Genomic DNA, 26,213 nt, shown 5'->3' on the forward strand with positions numbered 1-26,213 from the left:
ATGCAAAAGTGGAAGATGCAGGAAAGACTGTAGCTACTCAAAAATGAAAGGATGCTGCACCTTATGCTCCTGCTGTGGAACGAGGAGGGCATGCAGGGAGTCTGACCTTGCCCCATCTGAATTCTCGGAAGAAGAAAATGAGCAATATTTTTGAATGTTTTATTTGATACCTTTTGTTTTTAATTACAACAGGTCCCTAATCAGTTACTATTACCCAATTTTACGGGCAGGCCGAGTAAGACAACTCCAGTGCGCCAACTGAATCCATCTGTGAAGCAGAATTCTTTCATGTAGTAAATAGCTCAGTCATATCAGTGGCAAATCAGGTCCCAAAAAGGTAATTGCGGACGCCTTAGTACACCAGAAAACATATTTGTCAGTTCTTAAAAAAAACCTGTTTTTTTAGTCTACATTTTTTAAACCTATTTTTATTTTTAAGTAAAAGTTAAAAATTTTAACAGTTGGGAAGTTTGAAGTATCCCTACCCTTTGAAGGAAAAAGAAATATGTCCCTTTTCACAGTACAGCTAGTGACCATTTCAGTGACACAACAAAATTTATAGCTTTTTAGCTCAAATCGTATGGAACTGAATGAACTTTCTTTTCAAATACGAAAAAAAAAGTTTGTTACCTTGAAGAAATTCGAGTTTTTAGCCTTTCTTTGAGACATTTGTCGAATTTTACAGCACTTATTTTGAAACTGCAGTAAATAGAGAAAAAACAGTGTTTTTTTTTCAATTTGAAAATCATATTGTTGTAGATCTAGATCTCTTCTTTCGATTGATATAACATTACGCCGGATTCCTCCACCCACTAACTCGCAAAAAAAATCCTGAATCGTCACACTTAGTTATAGGCTAAATTTGTTGTTTTTGGCCTTTATCTCAGAAACGCCCCAACGGCGAACATGCGCCCTACGATATTCGTTTTCAGCATGTTCGACTACCCTGGGATCCATCCTCAGCATTTCTGTACCTTCCGGCATGGGTGGGTGCAAGATACCGAATCTGGCACCCTGATTATTTGGTTTGGAATCAAATTACAAAATCAACTTGCTTCAATGCTTACAGTTCGTTCACATGATTAGTCTCTTTTGTTTACAATCAAAGTATAGACATGTTTGGTGAACAGTCAAATCATAGAATCAACTTACTTCACTGCTTACAGTCAGATTGCAGGATCAATCTCTTTTGATTACAATCAAAGTACAGCCATGTTTGGTTTACAATAGAATCTCAAAATCAACTTGCTTCAATGCTTATAATCAGATTACAGAATCAATTTCTTTAGTTTACAACAAAAGTTTAAACACTTTTGGTTTACAATCAAACCACAGAATCAATATGCTTCAGTTCTTACATTTAGAACACAGATTAAACAATTTTGTTTACAATCAAAGTATAAACAGAAGTATATTCTGAAAAGAATAAACACTAGACAAGGCTATAGCTCCCTCCATTTTAAGAATTGAAAAACCTCGTTTTTAGAAGGGTTGTTTGCATTAGTTCTTATGCTATTGGAATGTATCAAACAAGCCTATGGCTTCCTCAATTTTTGAATAAAAAAATAAGCAACATATATTCTTATAACAGATTCACTGTTTAGCAACCACTCATAACCGAAGCATGCCTTCTACAAAAGAAGCACATCAGCTTCAAATGCCTTGCTTTCCCAATGTGTGAAAAAAGATTTCTCAGCCAGAATTATTGGAGCCACCATCCTTCTTGATAACTCGTTTTTATTATGAGTATAAGAATTTGTGCCTCTTTTGCTGTAGTGTTTTTGTCAAAAGCACATACTGTCAATTTTCAAGGGGTCAATGGACTGAGAATGGTATGTTTTCTGTTTTCTTTTCATGTTGTTGGCTAAGAAATTATTCTAAGGAAAAGGTACTTACCACCTAGATGGCCAAAAAAAGTGTTTATAGGGTAATTCTTTTAATTGTTCAGGTGGTGGGACAAAAACTTCTTCTTTTGCCTTGGCTTGTCATTTGTCATTATGAAAGACATATTGCCAAACCTTTGTTTCTTTTAATTGTTCAAGTAGTGGAACAAGAACTTTTTCTTCCAACAATTTATCTAGTGGAGGCTTTTGATTTTCAAAGGTATGGTAGGCATTGATGTCCTTATCCATGCCAAAATTGAAAATCAATCATCATTGCTATCATTTTCAATTTTTACACATTTTGATTCTTGCTGTCCAGGTTGGTTTTCATTGATATGCTCATGTGTTTGGTGTTGCATGTCTTCTAACTGCATGTGTCTTTGCTCTTTATTTTATTTTTGACGTGCTGCCATTGTTCCTCTAACTACATGTGTATTTGCTCTTCATTTTTGACTTGCTCACATGCTCAGTGTTGCATTACTTCAGACAATTTTGCAGTGGCCTTTGCTTTAGCTACATGGTCAAGGTTGTTGATTTTCACATCTTATTACGTTTGATAGTTCAGGTGTTGGTTCCAGGGAATCATCATTTATAGTAACTGCAACAGCAAATTTTCGTTTTTTGGGCCTTCCAACAGACATTATATTATATAAATAGCTAATGTGTTGGAAACTCAACAATCTTATTTATGCTATACATGGCATTTAAGAAAATGCTTATATGATGTATTAACATAGTTCATGAAATCATTTGCAAAAATTAAATTAAGGCCCTTAACAAATCTTCTCAGAGTTCTGACCTATCTAGATCGTTTTTTTTTTTAATGCGAGAATATCCCAAGGTACCAATTTTTCCGAAAAAATATTGTGCTGTTTTCAAGAAAAAATACATAAATATACATACAATTATATCTCATTTATAAAGATAGTATAAACATATATATATATATATATATATATATATATATATATATATATATATATATATATCCTTCTTTTTTTTGAGCTCTGACGACAATATAATGACAGTCTTTGCTGAAATATCTGCTTTGTCTTTCTTTTTGACACTGTTTGAATATTATCCTTGTTTGGTTTATTAATTATTTAGTTTTCTTTGTCTTTTTTTTGTAAAAATCTCATGTATATCCAGTGTTGTCTCAGAACATGTTTATGTTCTGCTATATAAACTTACTGTGCTGGCTGTAGGTAGGATTCTTGTAAAAATTATATCAGTCGAAATACAGCATTCCACTAAGAGCTAAATTACTTTGTTTCTTCTAAAATTTGTTGTTTTCTTTTCTTTTTATAGGCATGCTCTAACATACAAATTGTGTTTATTCACTTCAAATTTCAGTCTTTGAGAAAGATGAAATTGTAGGCTCAGGTTTTACTAGCCAAGCTTTTTTTTTTTGGGGGGGGGGGACTCATTGGCTGGTTATATGTTACCATTTTATGGTTGGTATTGTTATTAGAATAGAATTTTGTGAATATAAAATAGCCAATACCCATAATTAGAGATGAATAAATAAGTTTAGCCTTGTCTTGGAGGTATATTCTGCTCAAAAGGGAGAAATAACCCTCTTCCCTTCTTCCTATGTTTTATTAAAGCTATTTTCTGTATACTCCTTCTTAAAACCATATGTAATATTTGCTTGCCTTCAGGTATCAAGCACGAAAAAAAAAACGTATATTTACTCTGATGAGCAGAAACCAACTAACCCTATTAATAGAAATCCTCTAGAGAATTGTATGCTTCAGGTAATAACATCGTGTGTATATTTACAGATTAGTGATTAGCTGGGAGTTTAAGGAACTTTAGTTGTATAAAGTAGATTGTTTTTTGGTGATATTTTGAAATTAATGTTTTAAAACTTTTATTTCATTTGATTTTCAATAATTTAGGTCAGTGAGGTGTCAAGCAAGGCAACTTATTTGGAAAAAGTTGATGATATCCTGAGCTTGTAAGTTAAAATTGGACTTATTATTTCTGTTATTCTTACAGTTTCAATAAGTGGTTAAATTGAAAAATAACTGATAAAGAAGACGCATTGCTGGTTTTGGTTCTAATGCCCTAATTTTTTTATTATAATGTTTTAATAACAAACTTCAAAAGAAAAAATTAAGAGCTGAGTTTAATTATTCTACCTGCTGAGCTGCTCCTTTTCTATGCATTTGTTTAGAAAACTATGATAGAGGCTTTAATTCTAGTTGAAATGGCTGATGAAATAAAATTTGTAATAAAATTGAACAATAAATTTGGATAGAGTATGTATAGAATTTTTAAAACTCCATTTAAATGCTAATAGTTAAAGGCTGATAAAAGGAAGATGTTTAATAAAATTTAACAAATAGTGAATGCACGTAAATTTTCAAACCCTATTTATAGGTTAATAGTAAAAGGCCCAATGATAGAAAATTTTTAAAAAAATTGAACAATAAATTTGGATAGTAAGTGTGAAAGATTTTTCAAATTCCATTTAGTCTCCCCTTGGAATCCCATCTTCTGAAAATTTTTTCCATATTTCTCAAATAAATTTCCTCTTTTTGTTGCAGCCAACTTCTCAGTCCACATATGCATCAGTACAGACCATTTGTAACCAAAATATATCTGGGTTTCTCTCCCTTTCTTTGGTTTTCTCTCTTTTTCAAAATTTCTTCATGATATTTTCATTTATTTTGTTTTTGAGAGATGACAATATGGGGACCGTAAAGATGTATACCTTTTTTATCCATTTATCTTCTGTACGTAAAATTTACAGACATGGAATGTCTTGGCACATTGATGAAACCAGTGCCTTGTTGAGATTGAACCTGCTTGTTTACATAAAACCCTAGGTGTACCCATCTCCTGTTATCGTTCAGTAGAGGTAATACAAATTATCCAAATCGTCTTTCTGTTCAATAGGGATTTTCTTAATTTCAATGTGTTCACCATTAAAGGGCTGAAATATCATTTTAATGGGTTCTGTATGAATTATGGTCTGTGAAGTCACCTTGTTTGATTTCCAAGGGGGTAAAGTCATTATTATATAATGTAAAATGTTATTATGTAATAATGAACTGTAATTAAACACAAATCCCCTCTCTACTCAAACTTTCCATTTCATAATACATTCTCTGTCCAAGCTATCCAACCTATACGCTTTCAGGGATTTATGTACATGAGAAAACCAAATGGCAATTATGGGGCTGTCAACTCTCCCCCACATATTGTACAACTAGAAGCATCATATGCTCCCACTGATGCGCAGTATGGTTGATTTCTTCTTCACAATAGGGGACCATGAGTTGGATCTCAGCTGCAACAGCTACCCATATGGTCTGGTGATGAAAATATGTAGAAGCGTCTCAATAATAATCCAAACAAGTGAAATAAGGAGAAAGATATTGAAACCACTTGGTTGCAGATATGATTGATCTGTGCATGACAGCACAGCGCCATGGGTTCAATCCCAACTGTCACAGTGCCTGGAATTTCATGGAAATTTCGCATTAGTGTCTTCAATAATTAAACAGGAAGAAGAAGATAAATTTTATCCTAAAAAAAAAATATCATGGTTGGCAACTCTGCACCTCTGTATATATAGGCACCTCATGGTTGACTACTCTCCCTGGTGATGAACATGTTTACTTATCTGCCATATTAGAGAATCTTAAAAAGAAAGTAAGAAGACGATTCTGCTTTGCCATGCATCCTTTTGCCTTGTGAAGATCTCTTTTGCTGTGCGTTGCACACCAACTGGTGTGCACATGATTTTAAATACAGACCATCACTGGGCATAATCTGAACCATATTGCCTTTTACAGCATACTAATTTTTGAGACGAACCGCCTGAATGAATGGAAAATTTAGTCAGGTGATTATGTATATGTTGTTTTGACAACCTGCTTGCACTTACTCTCTTTTGATTTAGTTCAATAGTAAGAGCAGAAGTAATAATAGTAGTAGCTCTGAAAGTTTCAACTTAATACCCTCAATCGTTCTTGAGATATTGCTGAGACGTCTTATTGTCAACCAACATACACATAGCACCTTTTGATTTAGTTTAAAGCATCAGAAACTTTCCGTGAAAGTTTCTTCTTCATACCTTATTCTAGGGCATAGGATGTACCCTTTAGATCCTAGTCCCTAGCATTAGTAACAGCAGAAGTAATAGGAGCAGTACTAGTGATTGCAGTAGCAGTATTAGTAGTAAGCAGCAATGGTATTCACATTGTCCCTTTTTGGTCTAGTACAACATCCCTCCTCATGCTCTAATAACTTCAACATTAGACTTTGATTTGTTTCTTAGATATTTCTGATTTGTACTGATGATAACCTGGATACACTCAATATGTTTTGATTGAGCCCAATATTCCCCACAACATTCCCTTAAAGTTTCATTGTAATATTCTTAGCTTCAGTAGTACTAGTAGTAGTTGTAGTAATACCAGTCGTAGCAGTAGTATACACATTTTACTGTTGACCTTTGACAACCTGCTTATATAGAGTGTTTTTATCTGTTTCGACGTTCCCTGAAAGTTTCAGCATCTTATCCTGATTCTCAGTAGTAGTAGTAATCGTAGCAGTAATGGTATTAGTAGCAGCAGAGTAGCAGAATCAGTATTTACAGTGCCTTTTGGATTTTTCAGTATCCCTCTCAACGCGCCATGAATGTTTCAGCCTACTACTCTAAGCAATTCCTGAGAAATTGCCCATCAATCCTTTTGTCAGCCTGAATGTACACGGTGTATTTTGATTTGCTTCAACACCCCCCTCCAAAAAAAAATTTTTCCCTGAAAGTTTCACCTTAGTATGATTAATCTCAGAACAAGTAGTTGTTGCAGTCGTCATAGTAACAATAGTGGTAACATGCACATCGTGTCTTTTATTAGTTTAACATCTCCCTCGACAAGCCTGAGGTCAATTGAAATCCCCGTAATCAGTCCCTTAAAGTTTCAACCCTATACTCAAAGTCATTCCTGAGTTTCCTCTTTTGACAACCTGCATGTAAATATGATGTTATGATTTAGTTCAGCATTCCCCCAACATTCTTTGAAAGCTTTGCTTGACTGTGCTTGATCCTTTTCAACACCAAAGATAAATATGCCCTTTTTCCCAATAACAAATACTATATATAAACAAGTGGCAAATTGCATAATAACAGCCTGCATAATTTGCTAAGAGGACTGTGGTTGGTTGACGTCCCCAGAGACATAGTTAGCGGACTTTTCAACTTTGTGGAGCAAAATGACTATCACAAAATTATTGTTGGAATGTTTGGAAAATTAGTGGGATTGGAAGGGGGCTGCCCTCCAATCACTTTTGACTCTTAAAAGAAGACTAGAACTTTTAAAATCCAATTGAATGAGCTCCTTTGAAAGTTTTTATGATAGCGCTGTGCTGCCTATGATATTGCTTATATGCCTTTTTGAAAACCTTCATGCATAAAGTTTTTATTGTTTCACTGAAATTCCCCCTAAACATACCGTGCCCTAAAAGTTTAACCTTAATACCCCTAGCCTTATTAGTTACAACCATTGTAGTTGTAGTATTAGTAGTATCCATATAGTGCCTTTTGGTTACTTCAAAATCCACCACATCATGCCCGGAAAGTTTCAATCTAATAATGTAATTCGTTCTTGAGATATTGTTGTTGCACTCTGTTGAAAATTTACATCATTTTAGTTTTTTATTATTAGTTCAACGTCTGCCTATACATTCCTTGAAAGTTTCATCTTAATACCCTTAACTTCAGTAGCAGCAATAGTTGTAGCAGTTGTAGTTCCATTAGTAGCACTATGCACATAGCACCTTTGGTTCAACATCCCCCTAGACATGCGCTGAAAGTTTCAATTTAATAACATAAACTGTTCCTAATGTATTCCTGATCATTCTTCTTGAAAAGCTGTATGCACATAGTGTGTTTTGATTTAGTTCAACCCTGTTTCAATATTCCCTAGAATGCTTGCCTTAATATCCTTAGCTTTGGTAGCAGTAATAGTAGAACGAGCTCTAACAGTGGTAACAGCAGGTGTAGTACCAGTAGAATCAGTAGTAGTGACCTTAGCTTTAGTAGTAGGAAGACGCAAATGTTGCCTTTTGGTTAGTTCAATATCCCTCACAATAAGCCTTGTAAGTTTCAACTTTACTCACCTTGCCATTCTTAAGATATTGCTCATACACTTTTTTTGACGATCTGCATGCAGACAGCGTCATGTGAATCAGTTCAACTTCCCCCTTCTATATTTGCTAAAATTTTCACCTTCATACCCTTAGCCATAGTTGTAACAATATTCACAGTAGCAGAATTAACTGTAATAGCATCAGTACTATCAGCAGCAATAGCATTAACATATTTCCCTTTGGTCAGTTGAACATACCCCTCATCAAGCCCTAGAAGTTTCAATTAAATGCAATTAGCGTTTGCTATGATATTGTCAATATGCCCTTCCTATAAACTGTATTTTCATAGTGGGTTTGAATTTAGATCAGCTTCCCCCTCATTGCATCCTGAAACCTTCATCTTTATACTCGTACCTTTAGTAGTAGTGGGAACAGAAGTAGTACTCTGAGTAGTAGTAGTAGTGGTAGCAGTTGTTGTAGCATTTGTAGTAGCGTACAAATATTGTCATTTGGTCAGTGGATCTTTTCCTTTAAGCAATCCCTGAAAATTCCAACTTAAAACCCCAGTCCACTCCTGAGATATGCCCTTCTGATAATGTCCATGCACATGCTGTGTTTTGATTTAGCTCAATATTCTCAAGTTTCCACCTTCACACTTTTAGCCTCCATAGTACTAATATCATAGTAGTAGTGGTAGTAGCAGCAGTAGTTGTGTTGCATTAGTAGTAGTAATAATAATAGCGGCAGCAGTATTAACAGCAGTAGCAGCATGCACATATTGCTTTTTTGATCAAACGGTAATATTAGCTTTTGGTTGAAACGGTAAGCCATTCCAGAGATAATGCTGATATGCTCATTTGACAATCTGTATGCACATAGTATGATTTGATTCAGTTTGTCTTTTTCCTCAGTATTTCCTCAAATTTTCTCTTAAATATTCTTAGCCTTGAGTACTGATGTTGTAACAGGTGCTGAACTTACACCCTTATTTGGGCACTGTAGATGGACTATGCTAAACTAGAGCATTGACCTACTTATATAACCAGCCATCCAGACAGGTATCTGATCCTTATGGGAGAATGACCTACGTATTCCTGTCAGGACATGATTAGCAAATATTCGATCTTCACTGAATAAAAGTAATGTCCAGTTATTATAATACTTAATATTCAAGTCGTGACGATTATATGAATAAATTTTTGGTTCTTTGAAAATATTGTTAACCATTGGGGTATGCATAAATTTGAAATCAATAAAGTCGTATACATTTTAACCAATGATACGACAGCCCTTGGTCGTCCGTGACCCAACCTCCAAGGCCGTCAATGCCCCTCTCCCAAGCTTTTTGCTCCCCCTTTTTAATAGTTAATTTTTTCAACTTTATTTATTGTTTTTTTAACTTTAAATTTCTTTTTGACTTAGAAAATTTTCAACTTTTTTCATATCTTAAACTGACATAAAATATACTTAAAACAAATGAATTCACTTACGATATTCTCGAAATGAAGATGAAACAGTTGCGTTAGTCGTGATTTTTCCTATTAGACAAATAATGTGTGTAGTGACATTTTCTTTTTTAACTTAGAATTTTTTTGGAACAAAAAGCGATTTTGTTCAAAATAGTCAAAAGGTCTAGTAACTATGTATCAGGGGACGCAATTCCTCCACAGCGCCCAGGGTAAGGATTGTAAACTATGCAATTTGCGCTTTTCTATATGTGGGATTTATCATTAGAAAAAAGGGGGGTGTTTGATTATAGTTGTGTTCTAAAACGATAAGGGTATTATTGTGAAACTTAAAGAAATGTTAAGGGGCATGTTAAACTAAATCTAAAGATGCAATGTGCATTGTGTTTATCAAAAAGATTTATCTGCAATATCACAAAAACGTCTGAGGGTACTAATTTTAAACTCTCAGGGTGTGTTGGAAGGGATGTTAAAAAGTGGTTGGAGGGTAACCAGGCCTCCTTCCATTCTTTTTTTAACTTTGGCAGCCTTCCCATTTTATTTTAGCTTTGTTAGAAATAAAAAGAATCCTCATTTTAGTAGATAAAAGCTTGAAACCTCTAGGCTTGAGCTTGAAACTAGGCTTATCATATATGTTGAATCTTATGGTGTGTATTTCGTTAAGATCACTTAGCTTTATGGGTTTTTTCCTCCTTTTTGGAACATCATGCAAATTTTATTAGGCTTGTAGTTTTTGATGAATTTAATGAACTTAATATATTTGAAATCAGCGTAAAAAGTCAACTGATTTGATGTATCTATTGTTATCAAAATTTCGTTTTTTAGAGTTTTGGTAACTATTGAGCCGAGTCGCTCCTTACTTTTAGGGTTTGTTGCCACGAACTATTGCATTATAATAGGTGAGGTTCCAAACTGAGTCGAGGCCTCGGCCACGAAGGTTCATTCATTCTTCCCCGCCCTCTACAAAAAAAATGCCGCTAAAGAAATTGTGCCTTCTCTGGTGTCGAATTTTAAGATAAGACTTGCCTATCTCTTTTTTTTACTCTTTAGAAGAGTCTTCCTTGGTAGTGTCAATGTGTCATACAGGTTGCATAAGCAAACCTTGTGTTTCGAAAGATATGGGAAGTCACCCAGCATTCGCCAGCCATCAGTGGGAGTGGCAGTTATTCTAAGAACCAGCACTAGCAAGAAGGCTTCTTTCTCCCACCATGAACTGCTCCTCAAGGGATGTTTTCTTGTACCACGGTCGGTACTTCATATATTTAGTGGGCTTAACCTTTATCCTCCCTTCTTGACATGATATTGGAAGCTATTATTGGTCCATACAATACCGGTGGTGTATTCCTCAAAATACCCTGCCACATGGTCGGCCAGGGGCTTTACAATTGTTTAAACTTGCAGTAGTTGGTCGCCACTTGTGCCTGCTATCCCCACGGGCACCAAGAAAGGCTCCTTCCTCTCTTTCATTCTTTAAGGGAAACCTTCGGGGAAGTAGTTTTACGCTGCAAGTATTTCCTCTTTTCCCTAAGCGTCCCAAAAAACGTCCTTTTTTTTATTTGTGGTGTTTTGGACTACAACACTTGCTCAACTTAAGTTTTCAAACAAACATTTATGTAAGACCTGCATGCACAAGAATCAAGGTTGTTTAATTGTTTAATTTAGTATATTACTTGTGCTAGGCAACATCCTACGAAATCATCCTGTTTTTTAAAAGTCCCAAATACCCAAATTTCGAAAAAAATGGAACTATCACATTTAAAAACCCAACTAAAATGGGACACTTCATTGTTTATCGCAAAATAAGGCCTTTTGCTCTCTTTTTTTTTTTACTTATTTACATGTTTATACTTATTTTAGATTAGATGTTACAAGTCACCCGTTTACTCCTGAAGAAGCAGAAACATTTCTAGCTCGTAAGTCAGAGTTTTCTTTTATGGTACTTGCATAATCTCTTTTTTCGCAAGATTTAATTTTTTAGATTTCCATAGCCTGGTGTACAAGATATAATTTAAAAAAAATTATCAAGTAAACAATTAAAAATAAGCTAACAAAATTCAGAAATTTCACTATTACTTTACTCGTCAATTAGCCTTTTTTGTGGCCAGTCCGTGGCCTCTACTTCCTTTCAAATGCACAATAGTTTTCATAGATGTATTGTGCAGTACACAACCATTGCCATTGAACGTGCTTACAGGACTGCTGTTCTAAATCGGGAACGATAGTCCAGGAAATCGCTTGCTTCAATTTATTGTTCGGTGTGCCAACCTCACGTTATTTACATCTCCGGTGCGTCTAATCTACTTGCCGAGAGTGACACTGATAAAATCAATAGGTGCTATTTTAGATACGCGAAGTTTCTATTGTTTATTCCTAAGCGGCTTCGCGATTCCCGTCTCGAAAAATTACGAATTCAGTCAAAGAGTGGTGAAGAATTCGTGAGAAGTCTGTGATAAAAGCAATACTGAATAGATGACGTTTTTCTCCAAAAATATTAAATGTTTCTTTTTATTGGTGTGTTTAATTTTTTCCTTTGTCTTTTCCCTTGCTCCACTATAACCTTTTGCAGACCAATTTATTTTGGTAAATAAATTATAATTATATACAATTGTTGAAGTGCCGCTAAATATAAAACTCAAAAGAGACCGAATGTACTAATAAAACATGTCATGATCCAAACATGTGTGTGTTATTTCTAGAATTAGGTAACAAAATATCTAACAACTAATACTGCATAATTAATAATTATATTTGTTAAGGAAATAAGGCCGAATTTTTGTATGAGCACTGGACAGTCTTAGGTTACGTTGCCAAAATTTTTACATTTAAATAAATTATTTTCCATAGGCTACTTGTTGCAGCAGTATTGATGCTGTTGACAAGGATCTGTAATAGATAGCAATCAAACGACTAAAACTGCTTTTTGAAGCGTCGTATTTTTAGTGATTTGTGTGTACTTCTTTGTTCTCTCTCTCACTTTCCTCTTCCATCCATCTTTCTCTTCAGTATTGAAGTGAATTTTTCACTTTCCCTACTATAATAGAGGGCATGCTGGTTTTCACTGCTTAGTATTTTTTTTTCAGAATATTTTTTGAATATCAAGGAGTTAATTCACAATGAGAGCGCAAAAGATGAAACGTTATATTTGACAAAAGTTGCTACACTGACTCTTTTTGTATTGACAGTAAATCTGTAAGTAAATTATTCCGTTTCTTCTCATTTTTTATTTTTTTACTTTATTTGGAAGTATGGGCCAAGACATGAACCTGATCTTTTGCAACTGTGAGGAGGAGACTATGTGTGTCCTGGGCTGATAGTTTGGGTGCACAAGCGCAAATGAAGACGCGACTTCATTACATATTGAGATAGTTCGCGAAAATTTATTTTTGTTTATTTATTTATTCATCCAATAACTAGTAAGCTAAAAGCTTGTAAGCATTTAAAGGATGAAAAATAATAGAACCTTTATTAGAGGAACTAGGACAATATGTTTTGTTTTGGGATTGGTGCAAAAATGAAAGTACGTAGAATCAGCAAATTATGTGGAATTATTGAGAAAATATTAGAGATATCGATATTTAGAGAAAAGGACAAGTTCCCAATCTATGTTTTTACCTGATTTCAGTCTTATCATTCTGGCTGAACGTAGTAGGCAAATGTCTTATTGAGATGTCATGGAGAGAAGAGGTACAATACAAACGAACTTATAACTGTTGACAGCTTGTCCATCATTTTATAATTTTAATTTCGGTTCGACATGTTTATAGCTTTAGTATATTTCTGTTTTTATTGAATTTTTTTTCTTGAGCTATTGGGAACGCATATTTTTGTGACCTATAATCATAAGCCAATTGCAATATTCCTTAGTTTTGGAGAGAAAGATTGTTCTGCTTTTTAAAACCGGTCTAACTAATCTTTTAGTTGAATTATGCTGAGCAACAACTCTAGACTAAGAAGGAAGTCCAATTTTTCTATAGAAAAACAACTCCATCTTTTTAGATCCTGGTGGGTTCTTCTCTGAGAAAGATAAGATAGTCCTGCTTTATAAAACCGGGCTAACTAATCTTTAAGTTGAATTTATGCTGAGCAACAAGTCTAGACTAAGAAGGAAGTCCAATTTTTCTACAGAAAAACAACTCCACCTTTTTAGATCCTGGTGGGTTCTTCTTTGAGAAAGATAAGATAGTCCTGCTTTATAAAACCGGGCTAACTAATCTTTAAGTTGAATTTATGCTGAGCAACAAGTCTAGACTAAGAAGGAACTCCAATTTTTCTACAGAAAAACAACTCCACCTTTTTAGATCCTGGTAGGTTCTTCTCTGAGAAAGATAAGATAGTCCTGCTTTATAAAACCGGGCTAACTAATCTTTAAGTTGAATTTATGCTGAGCAACAAGTCTAGACTAAGAAGGAAGTCCAATTTTTCTAGAGAAAAACAACTCCACCTTTTTAGATCCTGGTGGGTTCTTCTCTGAGAAAGATAAGATAGTCCTGCTTTATAAAACCGGGCTAACTAATCTTTAAGTTGAATTTATGCTGAGCAACAAGTCTAGACTAAGAAGGAAGTCCAATTTTTCTAGAGAAAAACAACTCCACCTTTTTAGATCCTGGTAGGTTCTTCTCTGAGAAAGATAAGATAGTCCTGCTTTATAAAACCGGTCTAACTAATCTTTTAGTTGAATTATGCTGAGCAACAACTCTAGACTAAGAAGGAAGTCCAATTTTTCTACAGAAAAACAACTCCACCTTTTTAGATCCTGGTGGGTTCTTCTCTGAGAAAGATAAGATAGTCCTGCTTTATAAAACCGGGCTAACTAATCTTTAAGTTGAATTTATGCTGAGCAACAAGTCTAGACTAAGAAGGAAGTCCAATTTTTCTACAGAAAAACAACTCCACCTTTTTAGATCCTGGTGGGTTCTTCTCTGAGAAAGATAAGATAGTCCTGCTTTATAAAACCGGGCTAACTAATCTTTAAGTTGAATTTATGCTGAGCAACAAGTCTAGACTAAGAAGGAAGTCCAATTTTTCTACAGAAAAACAACTCCGCCTTTTTAGATCCTGGTAGGTTCTTCTCTGAGAAAGATAAGATAGTCCTGCTTTATAAAACCGGGCTAACTAATCTTTAAGTTGAATTTATGCTGAGCAACAAGTCTAGACTAAGAAGGAAGTCCAATTTTTCTAGAGAAAAACAACTCCGCCTTTTTAGATCCTGATTGGTTCTTCTCTGAGAAATATAAGATAGCCTTTGCTTTTTAAAACTTTGCTACCTGTTTCTTCCAGTAAAATAATGCTGAGCAACAAGTCTTGACTAAGAAGGAGTCGAATTTCTCTAGATACAAATAACTCCAACTTTTTAGATCCTAATTGGTTCTTCTCTGAGAAATATTAAGGCAGTAAAAAAACAACAAGAATTTCGTTATTTATTTTCTACTATTTCTGTTACTTTTTGCAGTAAGTATCAATGCGAGGTGCCATATAAAATGTTCCCCATGAGAGCATAATATCATACTATTGTGCATAGTTTACGCACAGCACGAAACGTTATGAAAGTCAACGTTTTTTTGGTAAAGAAAAATTCTATTTTTTTCACACTTCCGTTTATGATAAATCTAAATAATGCCGATCTGAACTGTAGTCACATTTGTCTATTAAAAGCCATTTTATGAATGGCTACACTTGTATTCGGAAACGATAAATTAAAATTGCCAGAGATTGGTTTGTTTCTACCGAACATAAGTCTGTTTTCAACTGTTCCCTGCAAATACTCGTCTTCTTAACTTTGGTCAGATTACAGTTACAGATAGACAAATCGATTTCTCAAACTTCCATTTAAAAATTGTGTCTTACGTCTCCATTCTGATTAATCAATCAAAATTTTTATGTGAAACAACGTTCAATTCGAGAAATTTCGAACGCTTTAAATAATTGGCACTGTATTCGTGCGCAATTTTGATTTTACCGACAAGCGTGATTATATCGTCTTCTGGGCATAATGCCAAAAAATAGAATCGAAAATGTTGTCACAATACGCCAGTAATTACATTTTAACAATAGTATAAGTATATGCATGTAAAATTTTTAGTAAAAAAGGTAACACAGCTGAGAAATGTAAATAACATTTACGTTTCTCAGTCAAAGTTATGAAAGAACCAAGAAAAAATCTTAGATAATTGCGATTTTGTGGTGTGAAAACACCTAAGAAATTCCATTTGGGAGAGGGGGGGGGGTAAACTGTTTTTTTCTCTCGATATTCTTGTCACTTTAAGAAATAAACCTAAGGGCCGTATTTTTGACAAGACATGTCCTAATGCAAACAAATGGTACCAAATGGTAATTGCCATTACCATTACCATTACCAAATGGTAATGGTACCAATAGAAAGCAACTATGTTTTATCGGAGCGAGTAGCATAAAAGCTAAAGGAAATTCAGACTGAAAAGGCTAGCTGTTACAACATTAATCTTATTTTCAATGCTACAACAGCCTCAAGGCTCAGTGCTTGAAGGCTCTACAAATCAACTTTAAGGCTTATATTCTCTGTGAAGCACACGATTCTCAAACCAGTTTGTGGCTATGACATGCACCAGAAAAATAAAATACTTATATCATTGGCTTAATTAGTCTTTCAGATCCATAGCTCGAAACTCAATGCTTTAAGGCTAATCAAATCAGCTTTAAGGTTTATATTGTGTATGAAGCAACCGATTTTCAGACTAATTTGTAGCCATGACATGTACCGAAAAAAACAAGATACTTTTATCATTAGCTTCATTAGATTTCAGATCTATGGCTTAGTCCTTCAAGGCGCAACAAATAGAACTTAAAGTTTATGTTCTCTGTAAAGCGTGCGATTTTCTGACTAATTTGTAGCCGTAAACAAGATACAAGATACGTAAACAAGTTGCTGTGGCATGTTCCCACAAAATAAGATACTTGTATCATTGGGTTCATGAGTATTTCAGATCTATGGCTTAAGGCTCAATGCTTCAAGGCTCAACAAATCGACCTTGAGTTTTATTTTCTCTGTAAAACCTACGGTTTCCCTGCTAGTTTGTGGCTGTGACACGCACCGAAAAAATAAAAACATACTTTAAGGTGTAACAAATCAGTCTTAAGGTGTATGCTCCTTGCTAAGAATACGATTTTCCAACTAGTTTGTGGCTGTGGCATGTACTGAAAAAAATTGCCTTCATCAATATTTATGGCTCAAAGCTCAATGTTTTAAGGTTCAACAAATTGGCCTTATAGTTTATGTTCTCTGTGAAGCATGCAATTCTCTGACTAGTTTTCTGCTCTGACATGCACTAGAAAAATAAAGTACTTATATCATTGGTTTCATCAGTTTTTCAGCTTTATGGCTCAAAGCTCAATGCTTTAAGGTTGAGCAAATTGGCCTTAAGGTTTATGTTATCTGTGAAGAATACGACTCTCTGGCTAGTTTGTGGCTGTGACATGTAACGGAAAAACAAACTACTTCTATCATCAGCATCATCAGTTTTTCAGATCCATTTATTCACTGAGCCTGAAGTGTGATGCTGCCTACGCTTTTTCTTTCGTAGTGATGTAAACTTGCTAAAAAAAAAAGAAAATAAGAAAATTTTCCTATTTTGCATGTGTTTCATGGCTTTTTAATGAATGTTTTCAGGGTAAAAAATTTTATTCTATAGAACTATGTTTTCAGTTTTTAAATTGACGTTAGCAGAGCCGTAACCAGGATTTTTGTTCAGAGAGGGTTATTTTGTTTTGTATTTTTTTTGTTTATGTGAGGAGGGGGGGGGGACAAAAAACACACAAAAAAATTGTTTATATGTGCTTTGTTGCGTTTTTACGAGTCGGACAAACATTTCGGGCAGGTGTTTTAAACACCCCCCCCCCCCGGATATGGCCTTGGACGTTAGAAGGTAGTCTAAAGAATCAAAGATACTTACTCAAAGGTGTCGGGGGGGGGGGGGGGGCTAGCTGTCCGCTTCTAGAGTTTAAAAGTTTATAAAATAGTTTTGAACGTAATTTCTCCGAAAAGAGACATTCTACAAGTTGCTTTCAGATTCAAAGTGGACTGCTGTCTCTTTGCCCATCCACTTTAATCAATACTTGGCTACAAAAAAGTGACTCCTTGAGGGTGAATGTTGTATTCATATCTGTTTTGGGCAATTGCTGAAAAATGTGTTACTCTATTAGGTGAAATCGGCCGATATGGTCTGTCCAGACAAGTTTTTGGTACTGTTCATGTATATGCGTAGATATGCTACTATTACAGTTTTTTTTTTACCTAAATGTTCAAAGCAGTGTTCTTTCAGAAGTTCTTAGCTGCCTTGCTATCTTTGAACGTTGAGCTTTTTCTGATTTATTTTAATTTTTAAGGATTTATTTTCCAGAAAATCTGGAGAAATCCAAGAACCCTGCAAAAGGCTTGAAGACAATCAGCAACAAGCCCTAGCTCAAATCTTTGGAAAATTGCTCGAGACGGGTGCCAAAATGACTCGTGATGAGTTTGAAGAAATTTTAGATTCAGTTGGTAAGTTCTTTTTTATATTGACATGCTACTGATAAGCACACCTCAAGGAAACTTCATTTCTAAGGGTAGTTATCACCCTTTATTTCAAATTATACTGAGAAATTTCCGTCACTAAGAAATTTTGTTATCTCCATTTTTCATTTTTCCGGTTTTATATCTTTTTTGAATATTTTTCAATTTTGTGTTGTATATATTTTTTATATTTTAAGTAATGCATATTTTTTTTGTATATATTCAGTTGTTTTGTTTGTTTTTTTTTACTTTTTTTGTGAAGTCAGTTATTCTGAACTCAAAAGTGAAAATAATAACATGTTTTTAGTGATTTTACTGTAACGAGTTTTTAACGATCCTATTGCAATTTTCTATGCTGAATTCAATAAGGATTTGCCTTCTAAATCGCAAATTTTAGACGCAAGGTTTTTTTCATCTTTGACACGAAAATAATATTTTCTTTTAAGTACATAAATTCCTAAATAATTTTCGGTGGCACTGCTACATTTTGAAACAAATGTTTCCTGAATAGTTTTCTTAAAAAGGTCCTAATGTTTTGATCGCATACAAAAAAAAAACTAGGGGGTGACACATATAGATGCATAATTCCACGACAGTTTGAACTTTCTGCGCTACTATCTTTCTTGTCGAACTCTGGGCTGATTATATCTTCCTAAGAGAGTAAATCCATGTTCAGTTCCAGTCCTCATTATAGGCGTGTCTCCGCAGTCCCAGCTAAAAATTTGTTATTAACAATTATGTTAACAGATGTTTTTTCGCTAGCTTATAGAAAATTGTTTCTAATGGTTGCTAAAGAATTTTCTTTGCAAATAAAAATATTGTTGAAGAAACTTTGTGATGTATTTTCAGCGCGAATTTCAAAAATTTTTGAATTAAAGTCAAATTGCATATTTCTTTATTTAAGAAATGAATTTAAATAACTGTTGTATTTTATCGTGTTTTATTAGTATTTTATAGTTGCTTTGTAGTTTGAAGTACATTTTAAGTCTTTATACGCATAAAGTCACGATTTGAATTTTCCGCAAAAATGTGTTTTCTACCAGTTGTTGAAAACAATTATTTGTGAACTTTACTCTGCGAGGTAACAGAAAATTCTTAGTAACAATTGGGAAGGTAAAAGTATGCATTTTTTACAATTAATTTAAAAAGAAATGTTTTCCACAGAAGAGGTTTTTCAAAGAAACGTAAAGAGCCATATTAAAACACAAGGAATTCTATTAAAAAAAAAAAAAAAATATAAGTTTTCGCAGTACGGTTATGCTGATACTAAGATTTATGATAATTCAGACTTCGATTTCAAAACTCAGTCTCTGAGAAAAACAGGTTTGACTCGGGTGCATCGTACAAGGCTCTCCCTTCTGCTATATGAAGAACAGTCTTATCTGCAAAATCATCCTTTTCGATGTTATCATTTGTCATTAACGTTTCAGAAACTTGGGGCCTGACTGCTTAAATAGCCCACTCTGGTACAATTACTATTAAGATTTTGCAGCGCGATAATGTTAATAACATACTTCTAAAAAGTTGAAATTTTGGTTGAATGGTTTCTAAATTCAATTTGCAGGATCCATTCTATTTTATTATTATTATGTTTTTAGAGTATTATTGGACTGATAATGCAACGCTGGGTGCTAGTTTTAATAGTTTATTTGCACTTTGGTGATTTTCACCAAAAATAAAACAAGTTCCGGCAAAATAGGTTTTTGAGCTATATACACCATCGATGGTCATCTATCCTGATAGTCATAGCAGGTGTAGAAGAGTGCCATTTCTAAAGTTTAGATATATCCATTTTTGTCATATGCTTGATCACAACATACTATTTAGTTGAGTAAACTACAGATTGTAATTTCTGCTGCATGGAACAGTGCGATCAACACACAAACATGACGTCACCCGACAGACCCACACACACACAGACAACTTATTTTTATATATATAAATTATTGTCCGTAAATAAAGCCTTCTCTTGATTGGCATCGTTCTCCCTGGCAGTTGTAGGGCTGCCTTTAATTGGACAGCCAATCATAGCATTCGAATTCCCCAAAGCCTAGGGATTTTCCTTGTTGTTCAAACTTAGAAATTTTCTTGTTTTTTAAGGTTATGTCTTCGTTGTTCAAGTCAAGAAATTTTGCTTGTTGTTTAAGCCTATGGAATTTCCTAGATGTTTGAGCCTAGGGGTTTTCCCTATGTTAAATCCTAGGGATTTTCCTTGTTTAAGCCTAGTGATTTTCTTTGTTGTTCAAGCCTGAGGTTTTTTCTTGTTGTTCAAGCCTAGGAATTTTCCTAGTTGTTCAAGTCAAGGGATCTTCCTTATTGTTCAAGCCTGGGTATTTTCCTTGTTGTTCAAGCCTGGGGATTTTCCTTGTTGTTCAAGCCAAGGAACTAAGTTTCCTATATAGAGCTTTCGGCCAAGGTAATTCTAATGATATTTCGACTTTTTGTTTCCATCTGAGACCATTTTTAGGGGTTTCAGGCTATTTTTGATTACTATGGGCCCTGGTTTGTCCTTTACTATGTTGTGGTTACCGCCGCGTATACGAAAAGGGAGGCAGTGATCGGCAAATTTGTATTTAAAATCAATTCATTGTAGAAAAGTGTGGTATAAAATCACAGAAAAGCCGATTCAAGATATTTGTCATCCTGAAACTCTAACGGATTAAAACTAAGATAATATGATTTGGAAGATTATAAAATTAATAACAAAAAAAGATGGATCAAATCGAACAAGGGTAAAAGTTTAAAGTTAATATCTTACATCCACTGGAAAAAAAGCTTTTCTTTAGGTCGTTGAGCGTTCAGAATTGTTTAATATTAGGTACATTTATTATGGACTTAGTCCAAGCGGCTTCTTAAAAATGTATTTGGTTGTCAAAATATGTATTTTTTGTTTTTATGTAAAAAGGTTTAGCCGCTATTATTAGCCGCTAAATTAGCCGCTATTTAACAAAATGTACATATTATATAGTTTTCCACATCGCGACTTGGCGTGGGGGGGGGGTCAACTCCTCCCTTACTATACTACTGAATTAAATATATTTATGCTTTTCTTTTTAGCAAGGCATTACTGTTATTGACTTAATTAACGGAAAGGGGGTGGAATGGGGGTGTCAATTTTTTTCAATTTAGATAAATTAATAACAAAAAAAACTATTTTGCAATGAAAACTCAAAAAAAATTTTTTTTTCAAAATCTAGGGTGAGGGAAAGCTTAGGGGTCGGTCCTCTCATCTTGCTTCCAATTAACGCCACTGAGAGAAGACGCGAACCCATAATTTTTTATGTCATTTGCAAAAAATTTGTTGAACTTATTTTTCTGTGTTTGACAAAAAAAAATGCAACGATTGTGGATGATTTTGTAAATGGTTATTTTACTATTGTTATGCTTTTTGCTTCCGAGTAGGTATTTATTATACCTTATTTTAGCAGTAGTAGTAGTAGTAAAATAATTTATTGCTAGACAAAATACAAAAATTAATCATCAGAGTCACAAAAGTTAAAATTATGAGGTCTTTCTACAAAAACAATAAAAAATTAAAATAAATATTTTTGAATAAACATGACAAAATGAGTTTCAAAATCCTTTTAAAAGAATGCAAATTACGGAGAAAAAACATGTACTGAATTAAACACAAACAACCAGACATACACTGAATCTTACTTCTTTGGACCCAGAACACTGAAACTGCTTATTTTTTCATTTATTTCTCTTTTTTTCTGTTTTATTTTCTACGATTTTATTCTAAAGTTTTATTTTTAGAATATAATGATAGTAATTTGACACCAGGCCGTCGTATTTCCGATGTTTCTGGTCAAGCGAGCCCACTGGACGAGGTTTTCAGCAGTCCTAGAAGTGGAAACCGCCCTGGTTTTGTTCGAGATGCACCGAAATTGTTGAAATCCATGCAACAGAGAGATTTTGAAAAAGAAATCCTTAAAGATGAGATTAATAGCTTGCAAGAAACAGTAACCGTGCTGAGTGAGTAGTCTAAGGTTAAATATATCTCGGATTTTTTTCTTTTTTCTTAAGTAACCTTAAAGTACCTGGGACACCATAACAAAAAATTCTTTGAAATATGAAAAATAATAATAATAATAATAATAAACAAGCCAATGTCTTTCCCCTGTATTGAATAAAATAATAATAATAAAATAAGATAATCAATTACAAATAAAAAAATATGAAGCAAAAAAACCATCAACATAAAAAATGTTGAAACTCTATAAAAAAAATCACGTTTTTACCAGTCGGAGATTTTTTTTTGGGGGGGGGGGAACCCGGCTGTTCCTCCCGTTTGGATACGGCCCTACCTGAACTGCCTTAGATCTGCTCATGCCTGAAATCTCTCTAATATTTTTTCTTTTGGTTCTTTCTAAGGTTTTCTTAGGCTCTTTCTAAGATAATTATGGTTCTTTCTTTATGGATTATCTTTTGATTATTAATATTCTAAAACCTTGGCTTTGTAAGATTTTTCTTTTAGTTCTTTCAAAGTTATGAAGTTTTTAGGGCAGTACCACGTTTTTGTTTGTGTTGTAATGTGGAACTGTCAAAATAAATAGGCAAAAACAATTAACAACTGTTGGAATCAACGCAATAGAAGGAACTAGGTGATGAGATAATGAAAAAAAAAAACAAAAAGAGAAAAGAATCTCAAAATGAAGAAACAAAAAGGACTACGGCTAGTAGAAGGAAAACACAAACTAAAACAATGCGAATATATCACTTAAATAAAACAAGGCGTCTTTATCGCTAAATGCAGAAGAAAAACAAAGTAAAATCTAGATAGTGTGTAAAACCTAAATAAAGTAAAGTCTAAAACTTAAGAAAAAAAATGGTGAAATATATAATGGTGAATTATGGTAAAAAATCTACCGACTCAAACATGCGCTTCAGTGTTCTCATTGAAGTATCTCACAATTGTGTATACAAATACTGCTGTGGTAGTATATATATATATATATATATATATATATATATATATATATATATATATATATATATATATAAATTATAGATTATTTTAGAATTAATCTTTATTCTTTGTCTACATTTAGCGTTGAAGACGCCTTGTTCTATACAGGTGAAATATCCGAGCCGTTTTAGTTTGTCTTCTCCTTCTACTGGCTGTAGTCCCGTTTGTTTCTTCATTTTGAAATTTTTCTTTGTTTTTGTCATAATTGGCCAGTTCGGCTTTTAGATGATTCCTTTGAGATAACGATGTTCTCACTAATGAGAACTTATCGCGTTGGGTTACCAAATTTGAGTTACTAAACAGTTACCATGTTGTGTAGAAATGACCCAATTCCCGTCGCTTGATGTCGCGTGTATTTGTGTGTGTGTGTGTGGGGGGGGGGGGTAATATCTCGGGATGGTCAAAACGCTGAACCGAGTTCATATTCGTCATCTACGTGCCAGATTTTCCTATTACATACTTTTTGAAAGTGCAGGCTAATTTTTTAAGGTATTATTTCACAAGAAAAGACGAAAAAACGTTAATTTTGCCTCGACCAATTTTTATGACACTTTTTATGAACCAAGTGTCATATAGCGATCGCAAATTCTGTCGGTCTGTCCCGGTTTCGCTACTTTAGGCACTTCAAGGTAAGCTAGGACGATGAAATTTGGAAGGCGTATCAGGGACCGGACCAGATTAAATTAGAACTAGTCATTTTCCCGATTTGGCCATCTGGGGGAGGGAGGGGGGTTAATTTGGTTAAAATAGAAAAATTAAAGTATTTTTAACTTACGATCGGGTGATGGGATCTTAATGAAATTTGAAGTTTGGAAAGATATTGTGTCTCAGAGCTCTTATTTTAAATCCTGACTGGATCTGCTGACATTGGGGAATTGAGAGGGGAACCTAAAACCTTGGAAAACACTTAGAGTGAAGGAATCAGGATGAAACTTGGTGGGAAAAATAAGCATAAGTCCTAGATATGTGATTAACATAGCCGGAACGGATCCACTCTCTTTGGGGGAGTTTGGGGAGGAATTAGAAAAATGAGGTATTTTTAACTTACGAAGGAGTGATCGGATCTTAATGGAATTTGATGTTTGAAAGGCTATCATGTCTCAGAGCTCTTATTTAAATCTTGACCGGCTCAGGCGAAGGGAAGTCGCGGGGGTGGAACCTAAAATCTTGGAAAATGCTTATAGTGGAGGGATCGGGATGAAACTTGGTGGGAAAAATAAGCACAAGTCCTAGATACGGGATTGACATAACCGAAACGGATCTGTTCTCTTTGGGGGAGTTGGGGGGGAAGTAATTTGGAAAAACTAGAAAAAACTGAGGTATCTGTAACTTACGAATGGGTGATCAGATCTTAATGAAATTTGATATATAGAAGGATCTTGGGCTTTAAGACTCTCATTTTAAATCCCGACCAGATCCGGTGACATTGGAGGGTGTTTGAGGGGGAAACCGGAATTCTTGGGAAACGTGAAAATCGAGGTATCTTACGAATGGGTGATCATAATGAAACTTCATATATAGAAGAATCTTATGTCTCAGATGCTCCATTTTCAATTCGAATCGGATCCGGGGACATAGTGGGTTGGAGGGGGGAAAAGAAATCTTGGAAAACGCTTAGAAAGGAGAGATTGGGATGAAAGTTGACGGGAAGAATAAGCACAAGTTATAAATATGAGATTGACATAATTGGTTGGGATCCGTTCTCTTTGGGGGAGCGGGGGGTTGTTAATTTGGAAAAGTTAGAAAAATTGAAGTATTTTTAACTTAGGAACAGGTGACCGGATCTTAATGAAATTTGATATTTAGAAAGCGCTCATGTCTCAGAGCTCTTATTTCAAATCCTGACCAGATCTGTTGACATTGGGGAGTTGGGGGGGGGGACCGGAAATCTTGGAAAGCGCTTATAAATGTCGTAGATACGGGATTGACGTAACCGGACTGGATCCGTTTTCTTTGGGGGAGTTAGGTGGTTGGGTTCAGTGCTTTTGCGAGTTTGGTGCTTCTGGACGTGCTAGGACGATTAAAATTGGTGTCAGGGAGCTGTACAAATTTACTTGACAAAGTCATTTTCCCCGATTCGACGATCGGGGGGGGGCTGAAGGGAGAGGAAGAATTAGAAAAACTGAAGTATTTTTAACTTACGAGTGGGTGATCGGATCTTAATTAATTTTGATATTTAGAAGGACCTCGTGACTCAGAGCTCTTATTTTAAATCCTGACAGGCATTAAGCCTCTGATTTTCCTTTTAAAGCAATCTATTTATTCTTAGAATTTTGCTAGAGCTCATACCGTATGAGCTCTTGGCTCTTCTGACCTAGTCACAAGTGCCATGTGAGCTCTTAGCTTCTTTTTTGTGTTGTAGAGAATTTGTTCGGCTCGAATGATATGAAAATCAAAGCATGCAAATGTTTTACGTTATTTCTCTGATTTAAAAAAAAAAGTAACTTTGAAGTACCAAGGCAATTTAAATAAGAGTATTTTATACCTCAAATTCATCATATTTCACCAAATGGTGAAATATGTAATTGTGAATTTTGGTGATGAAAAATATACCGAATGGTGAAATAGTCAAACATATAATGGTGTATTTTAATTGTGAAAAATATACAGATGGGAATTTTAAAACTGATATTAGAGTATCCAGTCCATACTTAGGATTTTGTTACAGGTCTTTTAGCTTTACAGTTTATTCAGTCCCAGAATATTGTTTTAAGATAAAATTTCTGTGTTTCAAAACTTCTTAATCTTATAAATAATTTAAGCTAACTTAAATCTTAGTCTTGATTGAAATTTCGATATGGTATAGTTTATATTCGCTATCATTAACTTTGTCATTATCTTGAAAAGTGAACATGACCCGTTTTTGTATTCCACTGCCAATCAGTGAATCAATTCAATTTTTCACACATAAAATAGTGTTTTTTCTCACACTTAAGGTTGTTGTTGTGTTATTAATGGTTGAAATTGTCGATTTTTCCCTTTTTAAGGATTACTCTATGGTGAAAACAAGGGTAAACATAAAGGGGACCCTCTGTCCCCCTTGATCACATTTGAATCGCAAAACGTTGCACCAAATACCTAATGGTTTTTTAATATATTGTAAAATATTATAGGCTATTTTTTATTTTAAAATAAAAGAAACAGCATAATTACAGATTTGCCACTTGGAAAGAAGTATCTTTTGAATTTTTGTATTACGATTTATTTTGTTTTTTACTTGACAAAATTTAGTGAGTATGCATCAAAGATAAGCAGGGCCTAAG

At 34.3% G+C, this 26,213-nt stretch overlaps 1 protein-coding gene across 1 annotated transcript in view; it reads left to right on the forward strand.

The window, feature by feature from the left end:
• Positions 1-26,213, forward strand: part of LOC136026060 (putative leucine-rich repeat-containing protein DDB_G0290503) — a gene marked incomplete at its 3' end in the record, with an annotated part of 84,588 nt that overhangs the window by 5,973 nt on the left and 52,402 nt on the right. The window contains 5 exon segments of the mRNA XM_065702245.1: positions 3,785-3,843; positions 11,312-11,367; positions 12,535-12,643; positions 17,827-17,966; positions 21,738-21,956. Of these exon segments, the coding sequence (XP_065558317.1) occupies positions 3,785-3,843; positions 11,312-11,367; positions 12,535-12,643; positions 17,827-17,966; positions 21,738-21,956 (583 nt within the window).

The sequence above is a fragment of the Artemia franciscana genome, chromosome 4, assembly GCF_032884065.1.
Source record: "Artemia franciscana chromosome 4, ASM3288406v1, whole genome shotgun sequence".
Classification (NCBI taxonomy): Eukaryota; Metazoa; Arthropoda; class Branchiopoda; order Anostraca; family Artemiidae; genus Artemia; species Artemia franciscana.